At 35.2% G+C, this 26,017-nt stretch overlaps 2 protein-coding genes and 1 long non-coding RNA gene across 43 annotated transcripts; 2 read left to right on the top strand and 1 right to left on the bottom strand.

Moving 5' to 3' along the window:
• The first annotated feature begins 4,830 nt into the window (after positions 1-4,830).
• On the top strand, positions 4,831-15,055 carry LOC130460688 (uncharacterized). 37 transcript variants are annotated; one of them, XM_056828104.1, is made up of 12 exons: positions 4,831-4,974; positions 5,805-5,991; positions 6,118-6,216; positions 7,002-7,596; positions 9,660-9,910; positions 10,235-10,430; positions 12,219-12,407; positions 12,987-13,079; positions 13,166-13,271; positions 13,616-13,686; positions 13,817-13,934; positions 14,805-15,055. In XM_056828104.1, the coding sequence occupies exons 7-12, from the start codon at positions 12,375-12,377 to the stop codon at positions 14,939-14,941; spliced, it is 558 nt and encodes a 185-aa protein (XP_056684082.1). In that variant the 5' UTR covers positions 4,831-4,974; positions 5,805-5,991; positions 6,118-6,216; positions 7,002-7,596; positions 9,660-9,910; positions 10,235-10,430; positions 12,219-12,374; the 3' UTR covers positions 14,942-15,055. The 37 variants fall into 37 exon arrangements, 11 of the variants coding, with proteins under 11 accessions (XP_056684082.1, XP_056684083.1, XP_056684088.1 ...); XM_056828105.1 differs by having other exon boundaries at positions 4,832-4,974; positions 5,805-5,929; XM_056828110.1 differs by having other exon boundaries at positions 4,956-4,974; positions 5,837-5,929.
• Positions 15,056-16,001: 946 nt separating this feature from the next.
• LOC110780388 (F-box protein At5g07610) lies at positions 16,002-19,086 on the bottom strand. Of its 3 annotated transcripts, none has more exons than XM_021984788.2 (3): positions 18,810-19,086; positions 17,369-17,524; positions 16,002-16,757 (listed from the first exon to the last, which is right to left on the bottom strand). In XM_021984788.2, the coding sequence occupies exons 2-3, from the start codon at positions 17,452-17,454 to the stop codon at positions 16,205-16,207; spliced, it is 639 nt and encodes a 212-aa protein (XP_021840480.1). In that variant the 5' UTR covers positions 17,455-17,524; positions 18,810-19,086; the 3' UTR covers positions 16,002-16,204. The 3 variants fall into 3 exon arrangements, with proteins under 3 accessions (XP_021840480.1, XP_021840479.2, XP_021840478.2); XM_021984787.2 differs by having other exon boundaries at positions 16,002-16,431; positions 16,562-17,524; positions 18,810-19,073; XM_021984786.2 differs by having other exon boundaries at positions 16,002-17,524; positions 18,810-19,064.
• Positions 19,087-19,669: 583 nt separating this feature from the next.
• LOC130461027 (uncharacterized) lies at positions 19,670-22,472 on the top strand. Of its 3 annotated transcripts, none has more exons than XR_008921317.1 (4): positions 19,670-19,805; positions 19,882-19,944; positions 20,417-20,533; positions 22,088-22,472. It is a non-coding gene; the product is annotated as an uncharacterized lncRNA (long non-coding RNA). The 3 variants fall into 3 exon arrangements; XR_008921318.1 differs by having other exon boundaries at positions 20,654-22,472; XR_008921316.1 differs by having other exon boundaries at positions 20,417-22,472.
• The last annotated feature ends 3,545 nt before the right edge of the window (positions 22,473-26,017 follow it).

Raw genomic sequence — 26,017 nt, 5'->3', positions numbered from 1 at the left:
TCCAACTCAAAACATCATATTATATGTCACAAATAATATGGGTACAATAGTAGTGTATAGTACATACAATTCCAAGAAATATGTGCAACGTACCATTGACAGGTAATATACTTCGTATAAACGACTCGAATAGACTAAGTGCGTGTGATTACAACTAATAATATACACGAACAATTTGAAGGGACTAAGCGTGATTACCTAAAAGGATAAAATCGATCATCGAACATAACCAAAATCAAGGTTCTACTGCTCGTCTGCTCGCACAAAGAAATACAAACGTCGCACTTGAAGGTTCGTTGATGAGATGAAGACTGCTAATTAAAGGTTGACTTGATATTTATAATCAAACAAATTTCATAATGATTTTGATTGAATGACATTTTTGGCTGACAATTTTGATCTCACGCACAAAGAATGAAAACGGCCGAGGAACAAAATAAAGAATAGCAACTGTTTTTTTTTTTTTTAATGAATAATTAGGGCTAAGAGGTATTCACATGTACTTAAAACAAGAGTCCTATTAAGTCTAAAATAGCATTTTAACTTTATGAAAATATAAAACGACACTAATTAATTACGGAAGATCGTTTAATAATAAAGATAACTTTATTTAGCTATAAAATCTATTTTATAAAATCATAAAATATTGGGGTATTACAATCTGCTCTTGCAATTCTTCGATGGACATGTTTGAGGGTGCGAATCGAGGTTGGGGAAGCGGAGATCCTTGAAATGAGGGATGACGGACGGAGCTTGGAGTCACTAAACCTGGTGCTGGCGATGTATCTTCGAGGCGCACTAACCGTTGATTTCCTGATCGGCACCAAGTGGCAGGACCAGTCCTATGCATAAGATAAGCTAAAGTTTAGGTCCCAAAGTTTCAAGTATTACTTAGTCTAGACTTCGACTCTCTCTATTGGTTTTTCACTCTTTCTTTTGTTGGTACACTTTTTAGTTTTTTCTTTTGGTCATTCTTTGGATTTTCGAAACACTTGCCCGTGTGACATTCACAATTATTAGCATGTTCGGTTTTTAGTGCCGAGCATTGTCATCGTAGGAGGCCTAACAACAACGCAAAGAGTTATTAATTTTTTACGAGTCGCTTTTGAAATCGAGTGCTTTTCTTACGCCCTCGTAGCAATTCTTTTTACGAACGTTTTTTTTTGTGCTACGTATTTTCCTTTTGCGCGGGCACCGAGGCTGCTGCGCCTGATCAGAAGGCCAAGCAGCAACTTCAGCGCCCAGCGTAGGGCGTGAGAAATTCTGGCGCCCAGCCAGGGGCGTTGAAAATGCGTCCCTGGCTGGTTCTTGTTTTCTGTTTGCGTCTACTTTTGTTTACGCGACTTCGATTTTGCGTGCTTGCCTAATAACGTCCTTTACGCGTTGTGCAGCGTTTGTGGGATTCGTTACAGGCCATCCCGAGCGTCGCTTATTTTTGTGGCGATCGTTCGGGTTTGCGGAACACGTGTTTCGGTATAACTCTTTGGCAAATTGGTTTATGAATGTTTGGGCAATTTTTAAGGTCGTTGGTTTTTCTAGGACAGTTTGTCACACACAATCATATATTTCGCTACACATAACTAACATTCCATCATGAGGCAATAATAATATGTCATGTAGTTTATGATAGGCTTCTATGGGTAGTTATTTGCGCCTGACTTGTTACCACTTCTATCGTAGATCCAACACATGCCCCGGTCGAGGTAGTGTCTTCAGCAGACGAATTTCGCTCAAGAGGCCAACCCGCAAGTGCAAGCCAAGGGGGCATGCAGGCAAGAGGGACCTAATGGGCGAGCGATTGGGTTTGGGACGGGTGTACTACTAGCGAAAGTGCTGAGTGGACAACATTCGAAGCGTATGCACCCCCCGGTTGGCGATGGATATCCTTAGTCCCAACTCCCAAGATGAAACACCAAGGGAGCCAAGATTCGTTATGCGGTTCTGTCCGTTCACATTAATATGCTGATTTTCAGGTCGTCCCAACTTGATTGGGAAATAAACGCGGGGTAGGATCGTTTCACCCTTCGGCTATTTTGATTACCTACAAGCACGAGTATTTCCTTCACTATACCTAGTGGAGTCGCCACTGTGAGGGGGTCGAAAAAGCACGAGGCTAATGCGTGACCTCGTCCCTCGTGGGTGTGACGCTTCTTTTTTGTCAAATCAAGTGTAATTGGATTTCCTGTGAGTTTACACCCAATTGACTAGTAATATAGGAGTCGCCATTCAGTTTTTAACGACAATGAGAAAAACTGACAAAACACAGTTATCGTGACATAAAGGGAGTGCAATTATGTTTGACCACGACGGCCGTAGGTTCCCTTGTGATCCCTGGTGGTGGGGATCGCTCAACGTACACCCGCAGGGTAGAGATTGAGGGTTCGGGGGACTGTAACTACCGAGAGGAGTACTCGCTCTTCGATAACTCCAGAGGTAGGATATCCTTACTAGCTCGGCATAAATAATTGAAGGGACATGCGTTAACTATTAAACTAATCTGAGTTGATTTTATCAATATGCAACATATAGTACTAGATCGAACGCGATTATCTGACTTAGATTGTTTTAAGGGACCTAGCATGATAATCCAATTTCCCAAAAAGATCATATTTATTAAGCGTGATCGAACAATCAGATTTTAGTTAGTTTAACAGTTCATAAAAGGGCGAGGAAAGCAATTAAACCATGGAAAAGGGACACATTGCGACGCACCCTTGAGAGGTGCGTCACGGTTCTCAGAAAACTAACCACTTTGACTTTGCTATTTCTCCTTTTATTTAACGAATCTCAAATTATGGGACAGGATACGTTCTGTTCGATTTAGGGATCGATTGCGACAGAACGCGTGATCAGTTTTGCAGCGTGAGGCTTAGGCTTAGGGGTTTAGAGTCAATACTCAGAATATAATTGTGTGTTGTTGTGTCCTTTTCACGTCGAACTTAAGGCCCTATTTATAGAAAAGAGTTCGTGGAAAGATAGAATTGCAGAACTCTAATCCACGAGGAATTAGGAAAAAACACGTACCAAGTATTTTCAGCGCCCAAGCCTGGGCGCCGAAGATTTCGGCGCCCAGAACCAGGCGTTGAAAATAGGATCTGGGCCGTTTTTCTTAGTCAGATTCGGATTCCTAGAATCCAGAGTATTTGAGATTTAATTGAGTCCTTTAGTGCATATTAACCTTGTGACGGGATGCGTCTGGGCCCGTTACGAACTCTAGGCTCGTTAGGATTTTAATTAATACGTGACTCTTACTTTCGAATCATATTAGGAATAGGATTCTCTCGCAATTTCTATCTCATTTAGGATTTATGTTGGAGTGCAACACCTAATTCTGACAAGTTTCTATCTTTTATGACTTGCCACTTTTAACAACTACCCATTACGACAGTTACTATTTTTAGCAGGTTTCCATAAATAGCAGGTTTCTATAAATAGCAGGTTTCGGGTGAAATGAAAAGGGGAATTGAGATTCGTTATTTTATAGGAGATGCGTTGTCAAATGGAGATTTACGTTTTCATCATCGAACCTTCCCTTTCGGGAATGGGGACAAAAGTAGGTGTCTACAAAAGGCGACAGATAATGTCAACAACAGTTACTAGGATTAGTGCAGATGGATTTGGAGAAGTCTTCTTAGCAGAGCTCAGAGGCGAGGTTTGTACCTGCTGTTTCTATGAATACAAGTCATAGTGCTGACTGGCATATTTTTCATAGCTATACTGTTACCATAAAACATTGTCGGGCTTCTTCTTAGGAAATTTCACTAATATACTTCCTTGGAGATTATTGTTTGAAAATCTGAAACAGAACTATTCTATCAGCTTGTCCCAACATCGAAGAAACCCAACCAATAGAGCATATAGTGTGAACAAATGACATAAGATAGATTCTAAGGAATATGAAGTGATTTTTGTTGTTTAGTATTTGAATCAGTGTGAGAAAAATACATTTTAACCTATTAAACAAGTTGGTACAGACATCTTATATCAGATGTCAGGATGATGACTCCCCTCCCACCTTCTTGGTATTATAGCTCAATTCTTGTAATGGGAAGAACGAAGTGAGGTCTAGGATGGCCTTATTCCCCGTTTGTAAATGAAATGATATGCCATTTCTTATTTGCATAATTACCTATCTGAAAATAAGGGGAAGCGCTAAATTGCTGACTAATCTCATCCTCTTTTGAATCATATATCTTTGGATTGCAGCCTGTTAAACAAACTGTTAAATGGCTTGCATGACTCAGTTTCTTTAAGAGTTAAGAGACGATTTTTTCAATCTTGCAACTGAGGCATCTAGAAGGTGGCAACGTGCTTTTCTAGCCTCAATGCCATTCTTTACACACGCAGGAAATGAGGAGGGGCATATTGTCTATTAAGAGTGCCCTAGATTTCATCTTCCATGATATTGACAGTCTTTTACATTTGGTGCGCCTCATAATGGAGTCGAACAAGTTTTAACTATAAATTTGCAATTCCATTCATCACAATAGTGAAATTGAGGTTTTAAAAGGGGAGACATTTCTGGTGCATATTTATTTCAGATGCCAAAATACCTATAATTTTTTTATGTCCTGTTTCTTTTTCCTTAAATGCACCAAACGCAAGTAAATAGTTGTTTAAATCGTCTTATGATTTGTCTCCTCTGCTAGTGTATGGTGTAAAGTCACTCAGTTAGCTTAAAGCAACGAGGTCACGAATACTGATGTTTTTGCATTTGAGTTCTTGGCTCAGAGTAGATTTTGCAACTATTATGTAGGCCAAATGTTGTTTCCGTTTTCATGTAATCTCACTAATTGATGTTGGACAACCATTTGGAATACTTTTCTAGCCTTGTGAAAAAGGCTAAACCAATGCATGGTGTTGATGATGTAGTGAAGGACAATAGTGTAGGTGGCGATATACACATCAAGTATTCGGATCAGCCAGAGTTTGAAAGCATAGCCAGGCAGTTTGGTAATTTTTGAAGAATGGAAGGTATGTTAACGCTCATACATTGTTTAGCAATTAGATCTCTTACTTTTTGTTCCATGCTTCTATTGTTCTACCCTTTTCGTATTTTCCTTTTATATTTTCCCTGCGATGTCGTTGCTCTGATTAGCTTTGATTATCTCTTCCCCTCTTCTTCTACTCTGATATTTGGCCCTTTTCTCTCTCCTATTTCTCTGCAACCCGCATTCTCAGCCAATCAACCATAGGGTTCTAAACTTTCACTTTCCTTTCTCATAATTCAGTCCATCAACTACCAAAACATTTCACTCCTAAAATCAATTTCAATTCGAAACTCTAAATTCTTAGAACGTGGTCGATGAACATCTGAATATTTCTGCAAAACTAGGGTATCAATTCTTCATAAAACGTTCAGATCTTCGCGATTTTTTGATCAATTTAATGCGATTTTAAGCAATTTAATTTGATTGTTGATGAGATTCTGGGCTATTTAAGCTGTTTGAGTTGATTGCTGATGAGATTTTGTGCGAATTTTTCTGTTATAATATGATTTTGTTGATTTTGGTACAACTTAGGGCTTTTTGTGCTATTTAAGATGTTTGAGTTGGTTGCTGATGTGATTTTGTGCGAATTTTTGTGTTATAATATGATTTTGTTGATTTTGGTCCAATTTGGGGCTTTTTGTGTAATCGATATGATTGATGTAAATATTACTATTTAGTTTTCCAATTATATTGCTGAGATTTTGACGTGTTCATGCTATTATTTGTTGAGTTTCAGAATGTTTTGTGAATATTTCTCATGGCTTGATTTTAAGCTTTGAATTTATGGACAATTTTCTCGACTTTTGATATTAGGTACTCCGTATTTATTTCTATAACGATACCAGGGATACTGGATCATGAAGCCAGAGGCCGATTCCTAATATGACAATCAGTTGCGAGCTGCAAATTCAGTTCGAGTATGCTTAAGAAACTCAATGGTTTGTGTTAGACCAACACTTTGTTAGTCACATTCTCCTAATTACTATTTTTTTGCCAAGAGGTTTATTTTCATTCTTTCTTTTATTCTTCTGGCGCTATTTAGAATTTGAAATCATGGTTTATCATCTTGAATTCTTGACATTGATTACACTAAACCTAGAACATCTTGACATTTGTGTATTTTCAGTTGTTCTTGACTTCTTGGGAATCTTAGCCCTAATTTTTCCGCCGGTGAAAAGTGGAAGCCCTTGAAGCAACCTAAGAAGGATAGACTGAGTTAGATGAGGTATAAAATTCTCCATAAGCATATCTTTTTTTTTTGTTAAATTTTGATTTAGGGTAATGAAAAATGAATTGGAGTTGGATTTTACTATTCATATAATATTCAAATTCAGAACCTTGCTCAGATATGCCTTCCTATTGGAATGGATGTTAGTAGAATATTGTATTGATTAGGTAATGAGTAGAACACACATTTTTTTGGTATATGAACTTTGCTCTGATATGACTGCCTATTTTTCTTTTGCCTCGTTGTTTTTAAAAATGTATGTTTTAACTTAATCATTTGATTCTATTTATTTAGTGAGAGAATAGGGGTGCATTTAGTTTCTGTTATGTTTTATACAAGAAGTTGTTATATGCTTTAGCCTTTTAGGTATTTGTTCCCAAGTTTCTATTTGTCTTATGCTTGCGGTCCAAGAAACTATCACGGGTTCTGCTTTCAATTTGGGAAATTATTGTTACAATTTTTTGCGCTTAGATACATGAATTTGTGTTTTTGATGGTAATGTATCGAAAATGACTTTTAAATAAAGTGCTACTTGCTGCTATATATGATATATAGGCTTTTAGCATGGTTGACAACTTGACGTGGATATCAATGGAGTATTAATTGGTGTCCTAGAGTGTAGCATTGAATATCTCTTCGTTGAAGTACGCTTTGTTATTTCTCTTAGAGATTGATGTTGTAATTTTGTCTAAAAGTCTTATCATATCTTGGTTGCCTCAGCTATTTTGTTTTACCTTTGCTATCCTGATTTCATTCTTTGTTGTATTCTTGTATGGTCATAGGTATTGTGGCATCTGACGCCGTAGACATCTTACCTCAGTCTGGCAGCCCTTGGAATTGCAAGCATTCAAGGACTGGTTGTTGCTTAAGAGAGATGATGTTGATCGTCATTTGTTATGTATAATACAGGAGAAAGGTAGACATCCACACAATAATGATCTATCTGCTCCATCTCCTCCAAGCAGAAATATGTATGGAACAGGTCAAGGATCAAGCCGTTGCTTGTATGGTTGTTACCTGTCTACAATAAAAGTTGAGCAAGAAGATAAAGCAACTAGATCTTTTGAAAAGGACTTATAGTCCGGTTTCCCCATCCGGCATAAGCTAAAATTAGCAGCAATGAGGCCCATACCTCAAACTAATATTCAAAAAATGATGCGTTCTGCGGGGATCGTGCAAGCAGATAACTACGATACGGGCCAACGGAAGCTCAGCTGGCCAGCGCTTCCACCAAACAAGCATAGTGTCCTGGCATCAAATCCTGCACCAAATGGAAGGTCTTCTAACATTTTTCAGGTTAAGCAGTTCATATCCTTAAATCCAATACCTATGAAGAAGCATGGTTGTTGTTGATCACCTATCCAGATATGCTGAGAGGTAAAATTTCCCATTATCACAAAATCACAACCATTCACCTGATTTTTCTTGTTCTCCGCGATGTCTTAAAATTTGAAGCACGGATGGTTTGATAATAGAAATAATCAATGTATCAGTTTAAATTATATACATCAGGAGGTCTGTATCATCGGATACTCCCTCCTCCTCCTCGGTTGCGGCGTTGGAACCTACTATTCCTTCCCTTTCCCAGAAAACGCCAAGCAAAAAAAAGCCCAACTCTTCGAATACGCCCCTCTCCCCGAAGATCTTCACACCATCTCTAATTCGAGTGGTACCCATGAGGTCCATACCCGCAATTTCATTCAACCGAAATCGATTTTGGACCTCGAAAAACTTGTCCAAGAAGCCCATCAAAAGTCCGAGAAGATTGGGCATGTTGGGTCGGGTCTTTCTCCAAATGGGGTTGGGCTTTCTCGGGCTGGCATGGTGAATTTAGGCTTGTCGGATAAGGTATTGGAGGTTGATAAGGGAGAAGAAGACTGTTAGAGTTGAAGCTGGTATTAGAGTTCAGCAGCTTGTTGATCAAATTTAGGAGTACGGACTTACTTTGCAAAATTTTGCTTCTATTAGGGAGCAGAAGATTGGTGGAATTCTTCAGGTCGATTTCATATTAATTCATTAGTTTCCAGCTTTATGGATTCCATTTGATATTGCTGAATGTTGTTGGGTTTGAATGGTTTCAATTTTTGTTTGTTTTTCCTTTTGTGTGAGAATGTTGAATGTTGATTGTAGAATGTAGGAGTTACTTTATGTGGGTATGGTGTGTAGAGAGCCATGAAGGTCATCGATGTTGGCGGGATTTGCCTAATTCCCCAATCACTTGTGAACCAATAGACGGGGATTTTAACATGAAAGTCGTACTTTTTGGGCTTAATTTAGCAAATTAGATAGTGAATTGTGAACCTGTATCCACTGTCTGGGACTCAAACTAGCGACTTAGGTAACACTAATCTTATGTGACATACATTTGTTCTTAGATGATGAAACTATGACTTAACTAGAAAGTTTAGCAGGAGAACTCTAGGATAAGTTTCAGCTTTCACTGGTTTTTTAATCTAGCTTTAGGTGTCTGGGAGAAAGAAGTCGAAGCTACAAATGCCGCTAGGAATATATTATTGGATAATGTGCTAGAAATCAGAGGATTTTGGTTCTAATTGTTAACTACATGGAACGTTTTTTGTTTTTAGCATTGTTAAGATTTGTATTTTCAAAAATGGAGATTACTTGTCCAATCATGATAGAATGTGATGAAACAACAGCTAAATTCTCAAGCTTAGTTATTTCAATGAATGTATGATTCTTTGCTGATTAAACTACCTTCACTCCTTCAGTTTTCAAGAGCTTACATTCCATGTATATGCTTTTTAATGATTATTTTATATTTACTAGGCCACCTTCATATCAATCTACTTTTGCCAAAGGTTTGATAGTTGTCTTTTGACAAATGTTAAGGACCGCAGTTAATATGATCTAACTATGAAGGAATACGAAAATACTTCTTTCTCAATACAATTGTTTCAATTGAGGGTAGAACATATATTTTACTGCTTTCTTTCTATTTTCTGTAATGGGTAATTTAGTCATTTTCCTAGCTAAATTGTTATTTGGGTTGTTTAGTGTCAATTAGAATATTCTGTCATGTGGTCAGCAATTGTACCACATATAGTTGTAATTCTTCTAGCGTTTTTCCCAAGCTAAATAGAATACAGCTCCTTCTTTCTCTCTCTAAATTTGGGGATCTTCTCTACTGCATTTTTCCAGGTCCTTTATCAGTTTACATAGATGTATTTTCTGTCCTCTTGAAATGCAAGGAAAAGAAATGACCTCTTTCCCGGTTTGCATAGAGAAAAAATTCTAGAATATGAGAGGCGAGGAAAATCATAAGGATTTTTATAATTTTATTTGGAAAGTTATGGTGTTCTAGGTTTGTTTCATCATACTGTGTCTTAGAAGAATACATAACAGAATAAGTAGTGTAATACTGTATTGTATAAGCATTTTTCTCCTCACTAGCTTTGTTTCTAACAGCAAAATGCTTTTAGGTTGGTGCTCATGGTACTGGTGCAAGATTGCCACCTATTGATTAGCAAGTTATTTCCGTGAAACTGGTCACTCCTGCCAAGGGTACTGTAGAGCTATCTAAAGAGAAAGATCCGGAGCTATTTTATCTTGCTCGTGTTGGTCTTGGAGGACTCGGAGTAGTGGCTGAAGTCACCCTTCAGTGTGTTGATAGGCAGGAGCTTGTAGAGCACACCTATATCTCTAATATGGATGAGATAAAGAAAAATCACAAGTAATTTCTTTATCATCTTAGATTATTTGAAAATTTATGTTAATTTTTGCAATTACACTGAAGAAAAATCCTTGATCAAGTTCTGTATTTTAAGATCATATTTCTCCCTCTCTCCTCTCTTCCCTTTTCTTCTTCTTTTTTTTTTTCCTCGGGAGAGTTTGGGGTTGGGCTTCAGTAGAATACTATATTAAACTTTAGTAGTTGGGTGTCACTGTGAAGCCCACTTGTTTTCTTTTTGGAATGCAAATTAATCCGACTTGAAAATTCAATAATTTACAATATTTGACTGTTCAAACTTCAAAGAATGTTGTTAATTTTGTCCAGGACGTTTGTCTCAGCCTCAACTAGGCGGTGGCAGTGCTGCATTCGAGCTGGATCGTTTCTTCGACGGCGGAAAGCTACCGGGCATTTGGAGGATATAAATTTTCGTATAGATCCGCTAAATTGCAGCCCTTGGCTCATGAACCACTCTCCTCTTCAATCCCCTTCTCTCTCAATCTCTTTGTTAAATCCTATTCAGGTATTTTTCTTCTTTATCTCCTCTCAATATCTGAATTTTCTAGGTCTAGGTATTCAATTTTTGATTTTTAGGGGATTTTGGTGTTTCATTATTCTAATTTAATCGACTAGACCTAGAGCGGCTCCCTTGTCAAACTTGATAAATTTAGTGGCTCCAATGTCAAGCTTGACGCCATTGTTGTTGCCTCCATTATCAAGATTTATTGGGTACAATTAGCTTCTTTTTTTAGTTATGATCTTTATAGTTTACACTTTTGATTAAATAATTTATGGTTTGCAGTTTCATTTGTATGAATGTGTGATGATATATTAGATTTGCTAAAATTTTAACCTGACTAGCCTATTGGTTTAATTAGGTTAAAAGATCAGTAATTTTTAAATTTTTATTGATTGAACAAACCCCTTAAGGTTGCGTTTGGAACATGGATTTCATTTTAAATTATGGAATTCAATTTCTGGAATTGAAATCTTAGAATTCAATTCCAAATTTGGTGTTTGGAAAACATAAGAATTTCAAATGCAGAATTTCAAATTTGAATAGGTTGTTTGGGAATTAAATGAATTTCAATTGATTTAATGCATTGCTTTTGCTTGTAAACTAAAGAAAAACATATTACCCCCAAAAAAATTAAAAAAAACAATGGTAATTCAACAATTATGTCGAATTATTTGATTAATCGACAATGAAATATATAAAATTTAAATCAGCCTTGTTAATCAACAACTGCAGTGCCATTCAAATTTGGGGAAAAAATCCCTAATCCTAACTCCTTCGATTTTCTTCAATCTGTTAACGTTATTTCATAAACCAAGGAGAGGGGATGGAAGGGTCAACGTCGACATCCAACATGCCAGTGGTGGCCGTGGTGGTGGCGACGATGAGGATGTGAGGCGGCAGCGGCAACGAGGCGACGAAGAGGTTGCGAGAACGAGTGGTGAAGAGATTGAACAAGCTAAGGTGAATAGGAGAGAGAATTGATGAAGGTTGAGAGGAGGCAATAAGGAGTTGGAGGTGGAGGTCGTGGTGGTTCTCTTAGCGGCGGCGAATTGGCGACGGAGTCACAGATTTTTTTATATTTTTTTGAAGGGGATGGAGTCGCTGAAATTAGAGGAGAGAGAATGGTGGTTTGCTACTTTGCTGCAATCAGTGATGGTTTGATGGAGCAAGCTTCAATTGGAAGGATTTGAAATGACAGCAATTTAGAATGCATTTCAAATACCAGGCCCAAACTTATTTTTCCATGTCCTTGGATTTGAGCCAAATCTAAATTCAAATTCTTTTTAATCCCCAAACAGGTTATTTGGGCCAAATTCAACTTTTAAAATGAAATCCCCATTACCAAACAGGCCATAAAGAGAAATCATAGTAATTGAGTAAGAAGATAAAGGAAGAAATGGGGTTGATCATTTATAAAGTACATTGATGATACTTATGAGTGCAAATAATCCATATTATATCAATAGCTTCTTTAATTTATAGTTTTTTTTGCTTTCTATTTACTTTTTTGCTACACTTTATATAAAGAATCTACTACGGAGTATGTTTGTTATGGAGTATAAAAAATGGGCTTCGGGTGCTTTTATCATCTTTATTTTAGTAGATAGCAAATAGTAGTTATTTGTTCTTAGTTTCTTATGCTATCGTTATTTCAGGTTTACTTGCTTAAATATGAAATAGATTATTTATCTTTAACTTTGTAATTAGGCACCACTGCATTTGAAGAAATAGTTAACCTTTTCATATTTTGTTGAGAACACTGTATTTCATTTCATGTTAATTACTTTTCAGGTCAATCTTATCTTGAGCCTGTTGGACCTTGAGCATTGGTTTCAAACCTGTTGTACCATGAAACTCGCTTAAACCAAGGTGTGGCAATACTTGTCATTAGATGATCTGGCGCATCTGGGTGTTATTAGGAGCCTACCTTCGAAGTTGTTTTCAGAGATGAATGATATGCCTATGGAGGAAGTTGTGAAGGTAACAATCTGTCTACATGTATTTCAAAATTCCTATAGTAACATCAATGGTTATTTAGGTGAACTCCTCAATGAACATGAAGTTCGTGCTTTATAATATTAATGAAAAGGAATGCTGATTTTTGAAAAATATGTATTCTATGTACACAAGCTTTGTCATTTGTTTCTAAAATAGGTGTGGGTTACCATTTCTTTGGCATGTCAGTTGCTTGTCAGTAGGTAATCATTAGCAAGAGTTTTGTTGACAGTAGGTAATCACGCCATTCCCGCAAGCTTCTGGAAAATTGACTTGTGTGTACGTGCCTTTAGAACATTTCAGGAAAAAACTACTTGGCTTAGATGATCTTTTTAATGACCACAAGGAGCAAGAAAAAAAAAAGAAGAGAAAGCCTAAGGTTGTGAAAAATCGGAATGTTTATGAATCAGATGATGATGATGCTAATGAGAAAGAAAATAAACTGACCGAAGCCCTTCAAGATTTTAAGAAGACGGTATATTGGGTTGTCTTGTCTTGTTTTTTCTTCTTTCTCATTTCCCCCCATACTTAGATAGTTACATGCAAAGATACTGGCTTTTGTAGATATCTGAAGTTGATGGGGATGTTGGGGCCTTAAATAATAACGGACAGGAAGATATTTCCTCGAATTGGGGTCTGCAAGTCTTTGGAACTCAGGTTCTCTCATATTTTACTTAGTCTGTAATTCTAGGAGCCTACAAATAGCTTTTAGTGCCGTCTTTTAAAACATTGTTTTCATGCAGAGAAGTTCATCATCCTTGGTTGTTCCTCATCTAAAGGGTTACTCGTTGTTACAGAACTCTATGAACAATGTACTTGATGCACTGTTGGATGATAGCTCACAGATGGGTATTAATTTGTTACATTTTCTCTCTATTGCTACTATGTACAAAACTACAAACTACTTTCGAACTTTCTTCAAGTCCCAATGTGTTTTGGGTGGTGGTAAGCTATGTTCTTATAAATATGAGATATATGTTAGTATGTTACAGGAGAGACATTTCTTGAAGGATTACTCTTGAATGGCTGGGTTTCAAAATTGGTTATTACCCGTGGACATCTGGAAGAATCAATAGGAAAATGAACTGTTAATCTGTGCAAGTACACAATATTGGTTAAGTGTTCCTATTTATTTTAATTTTCTTGCGATGTATCAGGTCATATTGATATCTATTACTTTATTCTTTCTCCAGCGCTATACTCTTCAGAGGAATCTCTAATGGCTTCTGCTTGTGGCTTCTGGTGTGCCTATTTTTCCAACAAGGTTAGTGGGGTCATTGAGTAGAAATTGAGCAAATGACCAAAGTCAGACTTGTTTTATTCAAAAACCAAGGTATATCCAATGGCTTCTATTGTTCTATGTTAAATCATGAGTTCTTATATGGCTATTTTAGGCTGATGCGCCTATAGTTAAGGTTGAATGGCTTCCCGGCTTTGTGGAATTAAACAGAGGTCTTGGATGCTTTGGATTTCAGATGCATTTTTCGTCTCCTGTAGACCCAACTCTTGACAGTAAGCAATCCAACACTGAGCAATTTTTAATGCTGAAGCACTCTATTGGCTTCCCAACTTTTTACTACTTTTGATACAGTATAATCTGGGTATAAATGTATAAATGTATAAATGTATGATGCATATGTGCTTTGTATGTTTTGGTATGCTCCTTAGCATGTTATTTTATCATCCTTTGATGGATGCAATCTGTATTCTCTAGGAGCATAACTATCTTGTATTCGTAATTGTTTTATTTTCCTGAACTATCTCAATCTGATAGTTACTCTTTTCCACTCTACATGAAACTACCTTTTGCGGTGCTTTTTTCTTTTGCTTCGCTCATAATACAATAGTTTACTACTTTACTTTTCTCGTGGCGTCTGACAATATCATATAATGTGATGTAAACCTATACTACACAATTATATTCTTACTGAAAGGATCTCTTTCAGTACTTTGCTTAGGCTCTGTTTTTTTTTTTATAGAAATCACTTTCCAGGGAAAAGATTTTCCCATTTTCCTTTGTTTGTTTTGCCAAAGGTGGAAAACAACTTTCCTTTGAAAAAGAAGGAATGCCACATTTTCCTCTTTTCTCCCTTAAATTTTTTTATCTTTCCTCCTATCCATCTCTCCTTTCCACTTCTATATTCTTTTTTCTCTCTACAAACTCAAGCCAACTGATTTTCTTGTTGCTGAAATTTTAACAATGCTTATCCTAAGAGTCATATTATACTTTTGCTTATTTCTTTAACTTGCTTGGTAGCTTGTTCGGGGTTAGTAGCATGCATGAATGTTCAATTTCATTTCTTATAGAAGGTTAGTTTCAACTCATCGTTTTTGTTTCCTCTTTGAATGATTTGTAGCCTCACTTTCACTTTTGAACTGTAGTGTGGCTACCTCTAGAGGGTAATGTCGAGGAGTCTTTGCAGCCGAAGAGTAAATGCTTTCAGAAATGCCTCCAGTTTGTATGTGTACAAGCTCTGATAGAATCAATATTATATATGTGTAAAAGCTATGTAGTATAAGAACTATATAAGCCTTTTGAAAGCAACCATTATTTATGTTGCATGACTTTAGTATTTAAACAATTGTAGTGGATTCTTTTAAGAAGAATATGGAACACCTGCAATTTTATTTTATTTTCTCAGGAAATGCCCATTGCACTTTTGGATCACTTATGTATAAGGGATTTCTACTTCAAAAGGTCTTGCGCGTACAAGGTGTACAATAAATTTATTGTACACCAAGATAACTTTTATGCAAATTTTCGTAACTTTAACCTATTTTTCTGTAACTTTTATATTATAAAGTTAGATAAACATTTTAAAGGGTCAAACGATTAATTTATACATTATTAGTGATTTTGAAGAAATAATTTTTATTCAAATGAAAAAATTTATCATTAAAAAATAGATAACTTTTACATATATAAATGTAACTTTTAAGCATTTTGAGTCAACTTTTACTCCGGTGTACAATATTTATTGTGCACCCATTGTAAATAAGAATTTGTGTTTCCACTTAACCTACATTAAGTAATTTACCATGTAATAGAAATTTCTACTTAATTTATATTAAGTAATTAACCATGTTTTTGTATCATCTATTAACAACTATTTTCATAGAGGAATTAGGCTTGTGATTTGTATAACGTTTTGAGAGAGTTTTTTAATATCTTGGGGGACTGTGCGCGCTAGCGCACGGTCCAACAACTAGTTTGTAATTAAACAATCAAATTCAAGGAGGTATAACGTGTGGGAATTCGTGGAGTAAGAGACGAAAAGGAGGGAAATAAAGAGAAATCGGCTAGTGAACCTATAATGATGGAAAAATAGACGAAATATGTTAAAAACCGGTAGTGATTTTATATTTATAGAATTTAAGATGAGAAAAACTAATTTTTATTATAAGTGGTGGTGATTTTATAACATTTATAAAATTTAAGATGATAAAAACTAATTTTTATTATAAGGTGGTAAGTACCAAAATTATACTTCGTATAACTGAAAACTAAAAAACAAAGACATGCACAACAGAACCTAAAAAGAGCCAAGGAGAAGAAGACCATAAACACCATCGACACGATGAGCCATAAAAGGGCTTGTTAATACCTAATATAAGTACGTAGTAATAAAAGGTTGATTCAGGAATTCAACATTAACACCATAAACAGAAAAACAAACAATAACTTGCGTGCTTCCATTGGCACCAAAGAGAACAATAAAATGTATATCTTCTCTATTCTCTTCCTTAAACCGTGTGCCAATGTTGTAATACGTAGTACTCCACTACATAATTGACGGAAGTGGTGACGGCCACCACGGGAAAGCAACACCATATACCTTCTGAAGTTGTTTACTAAAGTTACAAACTCGTTTTATCGTTTTATCCTTCAAGTTACATTCAGCAACTAGTTTCGGAAGCCTCAACAACACAGTATCAGCATCGTTTGGATGGAAAAATAGAACCTCCGAGTTGGGACATCCTCGCATAGTATATTGAGTGAGGAGAGAGTCTGGTGAAACCAATTCATGAAAATAAATCATATGCTTCATGGACCATTCACCAGTGCTATAGTTGTTAAGCTCCCAAACCTTTATGCCATACGCACTACTTGCTGGTTCAATAATACTGATATTACTAACCTGTGCTGTATTGATCAATTGTCTTGGATGTACGTAGCGTGCACATAATTCTGCAACAAGTATTTTCCCTCCAAAAACTCCAATGCACACACCGCGGTTTGCAGTGGCGTCAAATGGGGGCATCTGAATGAAATGGGTATGGATTTCACCATCCTCATTGATCTTGTAAGGATCAAAACCGATAATGGCACAGTCACTGTAAAAATGCAATATCTCCTTGTACGTAAAGCAGTTTTTTAACGTAGCATAATTATAATCAAAATACTGTGGTGTCAATAAGATTGCTTTCCTCCAAACTCTGTTTTCAGATGAGAAAATTTCGATTTCCAGTCTATCCGCTTTTGCTCTAGCAAAGAAAGCATAACAGACGCTGAATCGAAAACAAGTACTAAGTGTAACTTGGTCAGCTTCTTTATCAAACACATAAAAAGGATCACAAGTAAAACCAATCAAAGCAGGATGTTTCTTTTGAGATGGTGGAGGCAGTTGAAAATATTGCTTGGTGCGAGGATTGCAAACATACAGATAAAGATCTTTTGGTGAGGGACTGATGCATACAACGAGATCACTACACGATGCTTTCACAACGATACGGTATTCAGGTCCTTGTTCATAAGTTGGAATAAAACTTAGCGAAAAGTCAAGATTTGTAAAGGTCGGATGGGTGGGATAAATAAAGGGCTTTTTATTGTATCGCCGAAGCCCAAATATAGAGGGAAGTTGTTCTTCATTTTTCGATGAGGACAATTGACTGTTATTGATTTTATGAGCAATAAATTCAGCATCAAATCCAGGTTCAGATATTACCTTACACCACTGCTTGCTGACGCACTTACACCTGATAACTGATTCTGAGCATGGTAGTCGGAACAAAATTTGCAGCAGGAGATCATCTATTATATAAAAATCATTTTTCATGAGATGAGATTTGGAAGCTTGGTTGTTCATCTTCATGTCAGCCAACTGAAATTCACAAAAATAAATACAATAAATAATTAGTTATGTCACTTATGTGGATATGTCTGTTATAAGTCCCGACTTTTTCCATACAAACATGAAACATTTACACTACCACTTGAATATCTCAAATAATAAACAGACAAGAATCCAGTTCTTCCTTTTAAACGTTGTCCAAAAGATAACTAGCCACGACTAGGAAAATTATGATCTGAAGATGATTTCCTCTAGCTCCTATACGTCTGCTACAACAACTAGGACTAATAGTAATAATTCTGATACAGTAATAGGAGGTAATTATGATATGAGGATGATTTCTTGAACTTAATTTTGATTTAAATCTACTAGGCTTGTTCTTTAAGTTAAGTTTGAGAGATGGAAATGACTGGAAAACAGAGTGACAATGAGGATATTGTTCAGTTTTTTCTTTGTATTCTTAGTCAGCAGGCTTGAGAAGTTGAGATATTCTGATATTATATTCAACGACCAGAACCAGTGTTACCTGATCCTCCAATCACTCCACGAACCGAAAAAGCGAATTACAACATGAAATTGGTACAATTTTGGTCTAATTCGGCAAATTAGGTAGCGAATTGCGAACCCGTACCCAATCTCATACTAGTGAACGGTGACCAGAACCATTTACAACCTAATTCTTACCGGTGTCCCAACGGCAAGCAGACAGAACAGCCAGCCAGGCTAACAGCCTGTAAACCTGATTGCTATACAAAAAAATTGAACTACCCGTTGTCCCTATCAGGCTATCACTAAAAGGTCGGATCTTTCTATTTAATTTTATTAGAATCCATTATTTCGAACAATAACGATAGGTTAATTGTAGGAAACGCTTTGGGTTGTGTGGTTAATTAGGCTCTAGCAACACTTTTAAAGTGCATCATCTCGATTGTGTGCTCTTTGGGATTATACCGACGCAAAGAAATCAGATCAAACTAACAAACCACCGCTTCTGCAAGTGTCGGCATAGGCTCAAAAATTCAGTCAACGCCAAATTAATTAACAAAATATCTCACCCAGAAAACTTGACAATTCAAATAAATCAGACGAAATCCCCTCACGATTAAACACAAAGATAGCTCTTTTTATTCAGAAAAAAAATATCAAACTGAAGAAACCATAAACATCAGATCAATTTCAAACATTAATAACTGAATTTCAAATTGGGTTTTGGGTATTAATCAAATTGGTGATTGAAACTGTGAATAGCAGGACATTGAAATTAAAATCGTAGATAAAAAAAAAAAAAACTTAAAATCAACGAAGAAATATTTACCTTTGAATGGATAAATAATTTATCCACGAATTTCTGCGTTTTGTGCGGGTCAATTGGCAAAGGAGGAAGGGAGCTTTTGATTTAAGCGGTTGTTCTTGTTCCAGACAAAATATATAAGCAAGTATGGAGAATTGGAGACGGGAGAATTTAAGTTACGTTCCGGAACTCGTAAAACTCTTAAATAAACCCGGTCCGCACTAGTTTATTGTGGACCAAAACTTAATAAAGGAAAGGTAATAATTTCTCACGTGTGAGCTTTATCATTAATTTTTTCTTATGCTTCTGAAAATCTGCTATTCCGTATTTCCTAAAAACTACGCTCTTGTTTTATCCCTCTTCCTACCTTTTTTTTTTCCATTAATTCTGGCCAAAATTTCAGGTTCTTGTTCCAGACAAAATATATAAGCAAGTATGGAGAATTGGAGATCGGAGAAGTTAAGTTACGTTCCCAAACTCGATTGTGCTCCCTTAAATAAAGTGTGTTCATCCTACTTCCAACTGTGTTAGGATTTAGGCTTTATTAGTTGCACAACTTCTAAATGCGGATATTATTTTCTAAATACAAAAAAAAAAAATATATTACCAAACTGCCCTAACTAATCTAATATATATATATATATATATATATATATATATATATATATATATATATATATATATATATATATAGGGGAGGGATCATGTGAAAATAGGTCCTTATGTGAGTACACTACTATATATGAGAATGAATTTAATCCTACGGATTAGATTCAATCTAATGGCTAGAATTATAACCGATTAATGGCAATAAGGTAAATAACCTCCCAACTACCAAACTAATAAAACCTACGTCCCTTTCTCTCTCCAAAACTAATCTCAATATTCACGCTCTCTCTTCAAATGGTTCTCCTCCTCCCCCTCTCTCTCGCCATTTTCTCTCTCCTCAAGAAACGACCATTGAAGCTCTAAGAAAACGACGATCAAGCTCCAAAAACGCCGATTACTTACTGATTTAAGGTAAATTCTCGCATAATTGTTTTATATTTCATCTCTTCTTCTATAATTTTTGCTAATTTTAACCTAATTTTTTCAGTTGTTGATGAACAAAACTGAAAATTCAAAAAATCAACATGAAAAATAAATACGAACAAAGAAGGTAAACAAAATACACAAATTTGGAACTGATTTCCTTGTTTTTAGACATTAATTTTATTTAATTTGTGACATTAATTTTAGTTAATTTGTGATAAGTTTTGATTGTAAGGTAAAATGCAGAAAATTCGTAAGTAATTGAGTAGATTGAATGTTCGGATTATATATTTGATGTTCTATTTGTTGTTCTATTTTTTTTTCCTGGATTTGGAATCAATATGTTCTGAACTTTTTTTGATTGTTTTCTGAATCTAGAATTAGTTTGTTCTGAACTTTTGCGATTACTATTTTACTAATTGTTCATGTTTTTTTTTTACTTTATTTGTGATTAATTTTTGAATTTTTAGGTGATTATTTTTTGTTTTTTGTCTAATTTTTGAATTTGTTTGTTTTCTATATTTTCTTATTTATCGATATTATGAAATAAATCAAGACGGTCTAAAACTTATAGTTATATGTTTTGACTTTTTAAACAGGGAAAATTCAAAGGACGTAAATGAGATTAAACATGCCAAAAAATCAGAGCTAAATCGAGCGCATTTATAGTAAAATTGTCGAAGAAGCAATCTGAAGGACATCCTTGAAAACGTCGGGTAATATTTTCTAATTTTTTGAATTAATTTGAGAATTGAGAATTTTACAATATTTTTCTAATTTTTGGTACTTTTTGATGTTCTAAAAGTAATAATCATATGTTCTGCATTTTTAAACAGAGAAAATGAGAATAGATGTGCCAAAACAACGGATCAAAATGTCCTACCATCACTTATGAAGGACATCATGAGAAATATTGTGTAATATTTATATTTCCAATACTTTAGGACATGAAGGTTAAGAATGTAGAACATGAAAGCTCATTATTTAGAACAAAATTGTTTAATGTTTAGAACATAAAAAATAATGATAAAAATTAGATGTTATTTGACTACACTTACCATTTACTACATCAGGGGAGGTTTGGGCTGGAGTGACTGGACTGGGATGACTGGACCACACTTACCATTATATGGCATAGTGAATATAGAACATGAAAGTTAAAATTAAGAACATGAAAGTTCACGGTTTAGAACAAATATATTTAGGTGCTCATAGCTTATGTCTTTTGGATCTTGACAATGGTTAATACTAGTTGTGGCTCATGTCTTGACTTTATTAACCACCCATTCAACGTGGTCCACTTATGAGATATGTGTAAGCTCTCGTTCCTCTCTCCACTTATATACGAATCATTAAAATAGAATTTTTCACATCTTATTTGACTACACATACCATATGGTAAAGCAGGGGAGGTTTTGTGGGTAAGGCTTGGATAAGAGTAGGGGTTGGGAAGACTGAAAAGAGACACGATGTTTTATATAACAAATATATACGGATATTAGTTTCATAATTTAGTTTGTACATAAGCTATGTGAAGAGTTTTAAACATGCCACATTTTAAAACACGGTAGAACATAGAGAAGGTACATCAAAAGATATATTGGTAGAATATAATGGGTAGAGTAGAAGGATAATTTTTTCAATCCATTGCCTCTCTTACTGGTGTGTACACTGCTTTGTAGAACATATAACTTAACTGCTTGGAACATGTAGCTTAACTTATTAGAACATATAGCTTCACTTGTTAGAACATATAAATTCAATTGTTAGAACATATAGCTTCTCTTGTTAGAACAATAAATTTCACCTTTTAGAACAAAAATTTTACTATGTATATTAGTTTATAAAGCGATAAATTATCAGTGCTGGAGTCCATTTGTAGTCCAATTGTCAAAAAAACACTTTTAGTTGACATCCTTTCAAATATTGGGTAATATTTCATCATCTCAATTCTTTAGAACATGAAGGCTCACTTTTAAGAACATTAAGTTTCATCCTTTAGAACATATGTAGAGAAGTTAATATTTATGGATGTTTTATGTTCTAAAGTTCATAACAAGATGTTCAAAAACTAGAAAGTTATGTTCCAATGTTCTCTTCCTGTATCTAATATATATATTCCTGAATTGCTTCGAGTCTTATTTTTGGCCTGTTTTTATGACGACTCAAGTTAGTTAGCTATGTTTTTTTTCCTGTGCAATATTATGTGCTAGCATAGTTGGTGCACATAATGGTGTTGGTCTTAAGTGTTTGCATAGCCGCTGGTGCAGGTTATTTGTTTTGCATAGGAGGGCTGTTGCGGGTAAGTCTTGGGTGGTATGATTCATGTTATTGACTATCGGGCAGTTGTTTGGCTGCTGCAAGAACAGTGGCACTGAGGATCTCAATCCTCTGGATTAGCCACTCACTAGTATTTTTGTCGTTGGTTATTGATACGGAGTGTACTCTTTCCATCTTATATTTGTGATCGGTTTTTTAATCTCATTATTAGATTTATTATTGACAATATGTAGCATTAGTTTCGCCCTCCAAAGAGTTTTCACCAAAGAGGGAGTTTTCTCTGATTTGATTTTTACTTAATACTAGCATTTGTGACGTTTAACTGCGTTTGTATGGAAAATGTTGGTATTTATTATATAAAATATATAGTTTTGAAGTCAATCGAAGTCGTACTTGTAGAAAGATGGTTGTAGATGAAATATGATTTGTTGCTTGTTTTGATCACGTTTGGTTTGTCAACGCGTTCACATTTTAGATGAAACTGCACTATATTTACATTTCAGACTGACTACCAATTCAAGATTTTGTGTTCATGAATTACTGGAGGAGTGTACATTTGGATAAAGTTTTAGTACTAAAACTAGGTAGTTAGTCATAGAATTGGTATGTTCATTTCTTATTGTCCTTACCATTAGCACTTAGACAGTGTAGTTTTGTTGAGTTGAGGCAGAAGCTCAGCTTCTGACACATTTTTTTTGCTCTCCCGTCACTCACGTAGCTGGCAGCCTGGTATCATATTGTTTATTTGTTTTCTTAGTTTAACTTTGAGCATCTATTACCATTTGGAATTGCTGAGAAATTATACTTTTTTAAAGTAGTCTAACATTATACTATTTTATACTCTCATGAACAATTTAGAGTAATACTTTATACTCTCAATACTTTAGAACATGAACGTTAAGAATGTAGAATGTCATAGCTCACTGTGTAGAACATCGTAGCTCACTGTGTAGAACATCATAATTGCATATGTTCTAATTATAAGTGCACATGTTCTGAATTTGATGAGATCACTATTTCTCACCGTGTTAGAACATATAGCTTAACTGCTTATAACATAATGTTTAACTGGTTAGAACATATAGCTTAACTGCTTAGAACATAAAGTTTAACTGGTTAGAACATATAGGAATAATGTACAGTGGTAACAATCCAAAGAAAGGCGAGAGAAGCCATTAAGGAACATTAAGCATATTGTCTTTTTTTTTCCTGTTTTCCTTTATGTTTGTCTTTTGTAAGCGCTTTGTAATTAGAAAGGAAGGGAAGTGAGTATGCATTCATGTGGATTATATTAGGTGAAAGTGGGAGAGTAGAGAACCTCTTGCTTATAACACTGATACAGGTAGGGACAAGTTCAACCCTAGATCAATCAGGTGGATTTTCATAGGTTAAGTAGTTGATGATCTTCAAACTCATAAGGACTTTTGTTACCAGAGATATAGCTTCAATGAAAGTACTTTCCCTTTTTTTCATAAAGAAGATCTAACCATTCTTAATAATGTTCCCACTGAAAAGACTTTCTTTTTCTCTTTTTTTTTTTTTTTTTGATGAAGATATTTCTTCTCAAACTGGTATTACTGTTCCAGAAAATTCTTTTCTAGTGACTAGACAAAATTTAAATTATATAACTTGATGTTCTAATTTATATAACATGATGTTCTAAATTATGTAACTTGATGTTCTAAATTATATAACTTGATGTTCTAAATTATATAACATGATGTTCTAAAGTTATCAGAAGGCAAACAAGCATCTGGAGAAACCATTTATTGTCAACAACCTGTTATAGAAAGTGCCCTCGGTTGTGGGTGGACCACAATTAAATCCCTCAATGTTCCAAAACACAATTTCGGGTGCCTAATCATACCCAAACTTCTAGTACCTTTCCCAAACACCTATGGAAATATTCTTTTTTTGTCATCTTTTACAACAATGACTTGTGTTCACATCTCAGTAACTCTCTTAATGACTTTTATAACACCTTCACTAGGGTTGAGGTCTTTTCTAGAGAATGATACATTCCCTTAAATAGGTTTTTTAGAACATATGCTATGACTTTTTAGAACATTTTCTATGGGTTTTTAGAACATTTGCTATGTGTTTTTGCATATTTATTCAATTTTCGAACTATTTTTGTAGTTTTTTGTTGGGCAGTTGTTTTGCTCTATTTAGCTGCTAGCAGTTTTGTGTGCATGGTGTTGTTGTAAGTAGTGGTTGTCAATGCTTGTTATTTTGGGACAATGCCTATTAGCTCAATCGGTAGAGCTTTGTGCAATTGCACAACGATGTAGGTTCGAATCCTACATAGGCAACTATTTGTATTTCGTTTATGATATTAATTAATTGTCATATTTGATGATTCTTTACTTTTGAATAACTTCTATTTACTTTTTAATATGTTATATTTACTTAAGAACATATGTATACATTTTTAGAACACTAGCCTTGAGTTTTAGAACATGAAATCTTACACTTGAACTGAAGGATGCGTGAAACTTAAGTTATCATTTTGGAGCTCTTCTTTTGGGCCTTTTTTAATTCATGCAGCAGAACCCCGAGGTTTCAGAAGACGGAATCTCCAATGCCTATGCAAGCAAAACGCAGTATGGGATTTGATGATTTTAATGATGAAGACGATGATATTGATAGCTATGAACTAGATAATCAAAACATAAATCAGAAACAGGAACCCCCTTCTCTTACTAGAGTTGTAACAGGTGTATTTGAGTATCTGCTATTTAATTTTTGTCACATATGTCCCATCTCATAATATAATTAAGCGAACCTTCTGTGGAAAAAACAAAAAAATATGACTGGTTTTTATTGACTGACAGACTGGGGGGCACTTGGTGAATATGTCGTGGCGAAGGAAGGTAACTTTCTTGTAGGACTTATCCCTATAAATACATCAGAGCTAAGTTGTGTGTTCTCAACAACCTATGTAGGATTTGAACCTACATCCATGTGCAATGGCACATTGCTCTACCATTTGAGCTAATAGGTTTTAACAAAATATTCAAACAAGTTATTCATTGTTAACAACTGATTATGTAAAGAAACAGATATGAAATCCCAAAACACATATAAACCTCTAGAACATAAGCAACGTTAATTTAGAACATATGCAACGCTAGTTTAGAACATAAGAAAAGGGCAACACTGTGTGGGTTTTGATCTGATGCCACTAAGTAATATTAGCCTAACTCATCAAGACAAAAGAATATACAGAGTAGTGAAATATTAACACTAATTGGTGCATAAGGTTAATGTATCCCTTTCATGTATACTCACCCTGCCCAACTACATACATACACAAGCAAAAACCGAACCATTATTGTTGCACATGATGGTACAAGATTAGCAACAGTTACTTTGGAAGCAATATTAACAAGAAAAGATACTGCTCCATGCCGAACCTACACATGATGGTACATGACCAATCACAGTTACTACAACTTCTTACTAAGACCAGAGGAAATACAACTTCTTTACTAAGACCAGAGGAAGCCACAAAGATGCAAGAAAAATACAAACCTGAAGGTTTCCCCATATTTCAGTATCAAAAAATAGTCAAGTGTAGCCAAATCGTCCACCAAGAATAGCAAAATGTTGGTTTCAGGATGGACCTTAACATATCTAACAGATGGTTTTCGCGATGTTCACAGTTTAGAACATAATCGAGGATGATTTAGAACATAAGAATGGGTGATTTAGAACATAAGCAAGGGTAATTTCTTCCTCCTATTTCACGCCATTTTGTTTTTTGCTGATATAATATGTACATTGGATCAGACCAGCTATTAGTCCCGGTATTTCTGTATCGACCGACCTATTTTCTTACCAACCTATTAAATGAAGCTATGATAGTTGGTCTATATAAAGAGTTTTTTTAGAACACAAGGTACTCCTTTGTGATTAAA

The sequence above is a fragment of the Spinacia oleracea genome, chromosome 5 (assembly GCF_020520425.1).
Source record: "Spinacia oleracea cultivar Varoflay chromosome 5, BTI_SOV_V1, whole genome shotgun sequence".
Classification (NCBI taxonomy): Eukaryota; Viridiplantae; Streptophyta; class Magnoliopsida; order Caryophyllales; family Amaranthaceae; genus Spinacia; species Spinacia oleracea.
Note: the sequence above shows the minus strand (reverse complement) of the source record. Positions and strands in the feature narration are given on the sequence as shown.

What these genes read in the sequence shown, in the direction of transcription:
- LOC130460688 (XM_056828104.1), top strand. Translation starts at nt 12,375, where the DNA reads ATGAATGATATGCCTATGGAGGAAGTTGTGAAG. An exon ending in GGATGATAGCTCACAGATGG is followed by an intron (nt 13,272 to 13,615) that starts GTATTAATTTGT and finishes TTCTTTCTCCAG; the next exon opens with CGCTATACTCTTCAGAGGAA. An exon ending in TGTAGACCCAACTCTTGACA is followed by an intron (nt 13,935 to 14,804) that starts GTAAGCAATCCA and finishes TTTGAACTGTAG; the next exon opens with TGTGGCTACCTCTAGAGGGT.
- LOC110780388 (XM_021984786.2), bottom strand. Translation starts at nt 17,515, where the DNA reads ATGAAGATGAACAACCAAGCTTCCAAATCTCATCTCATGAAAAATGAT.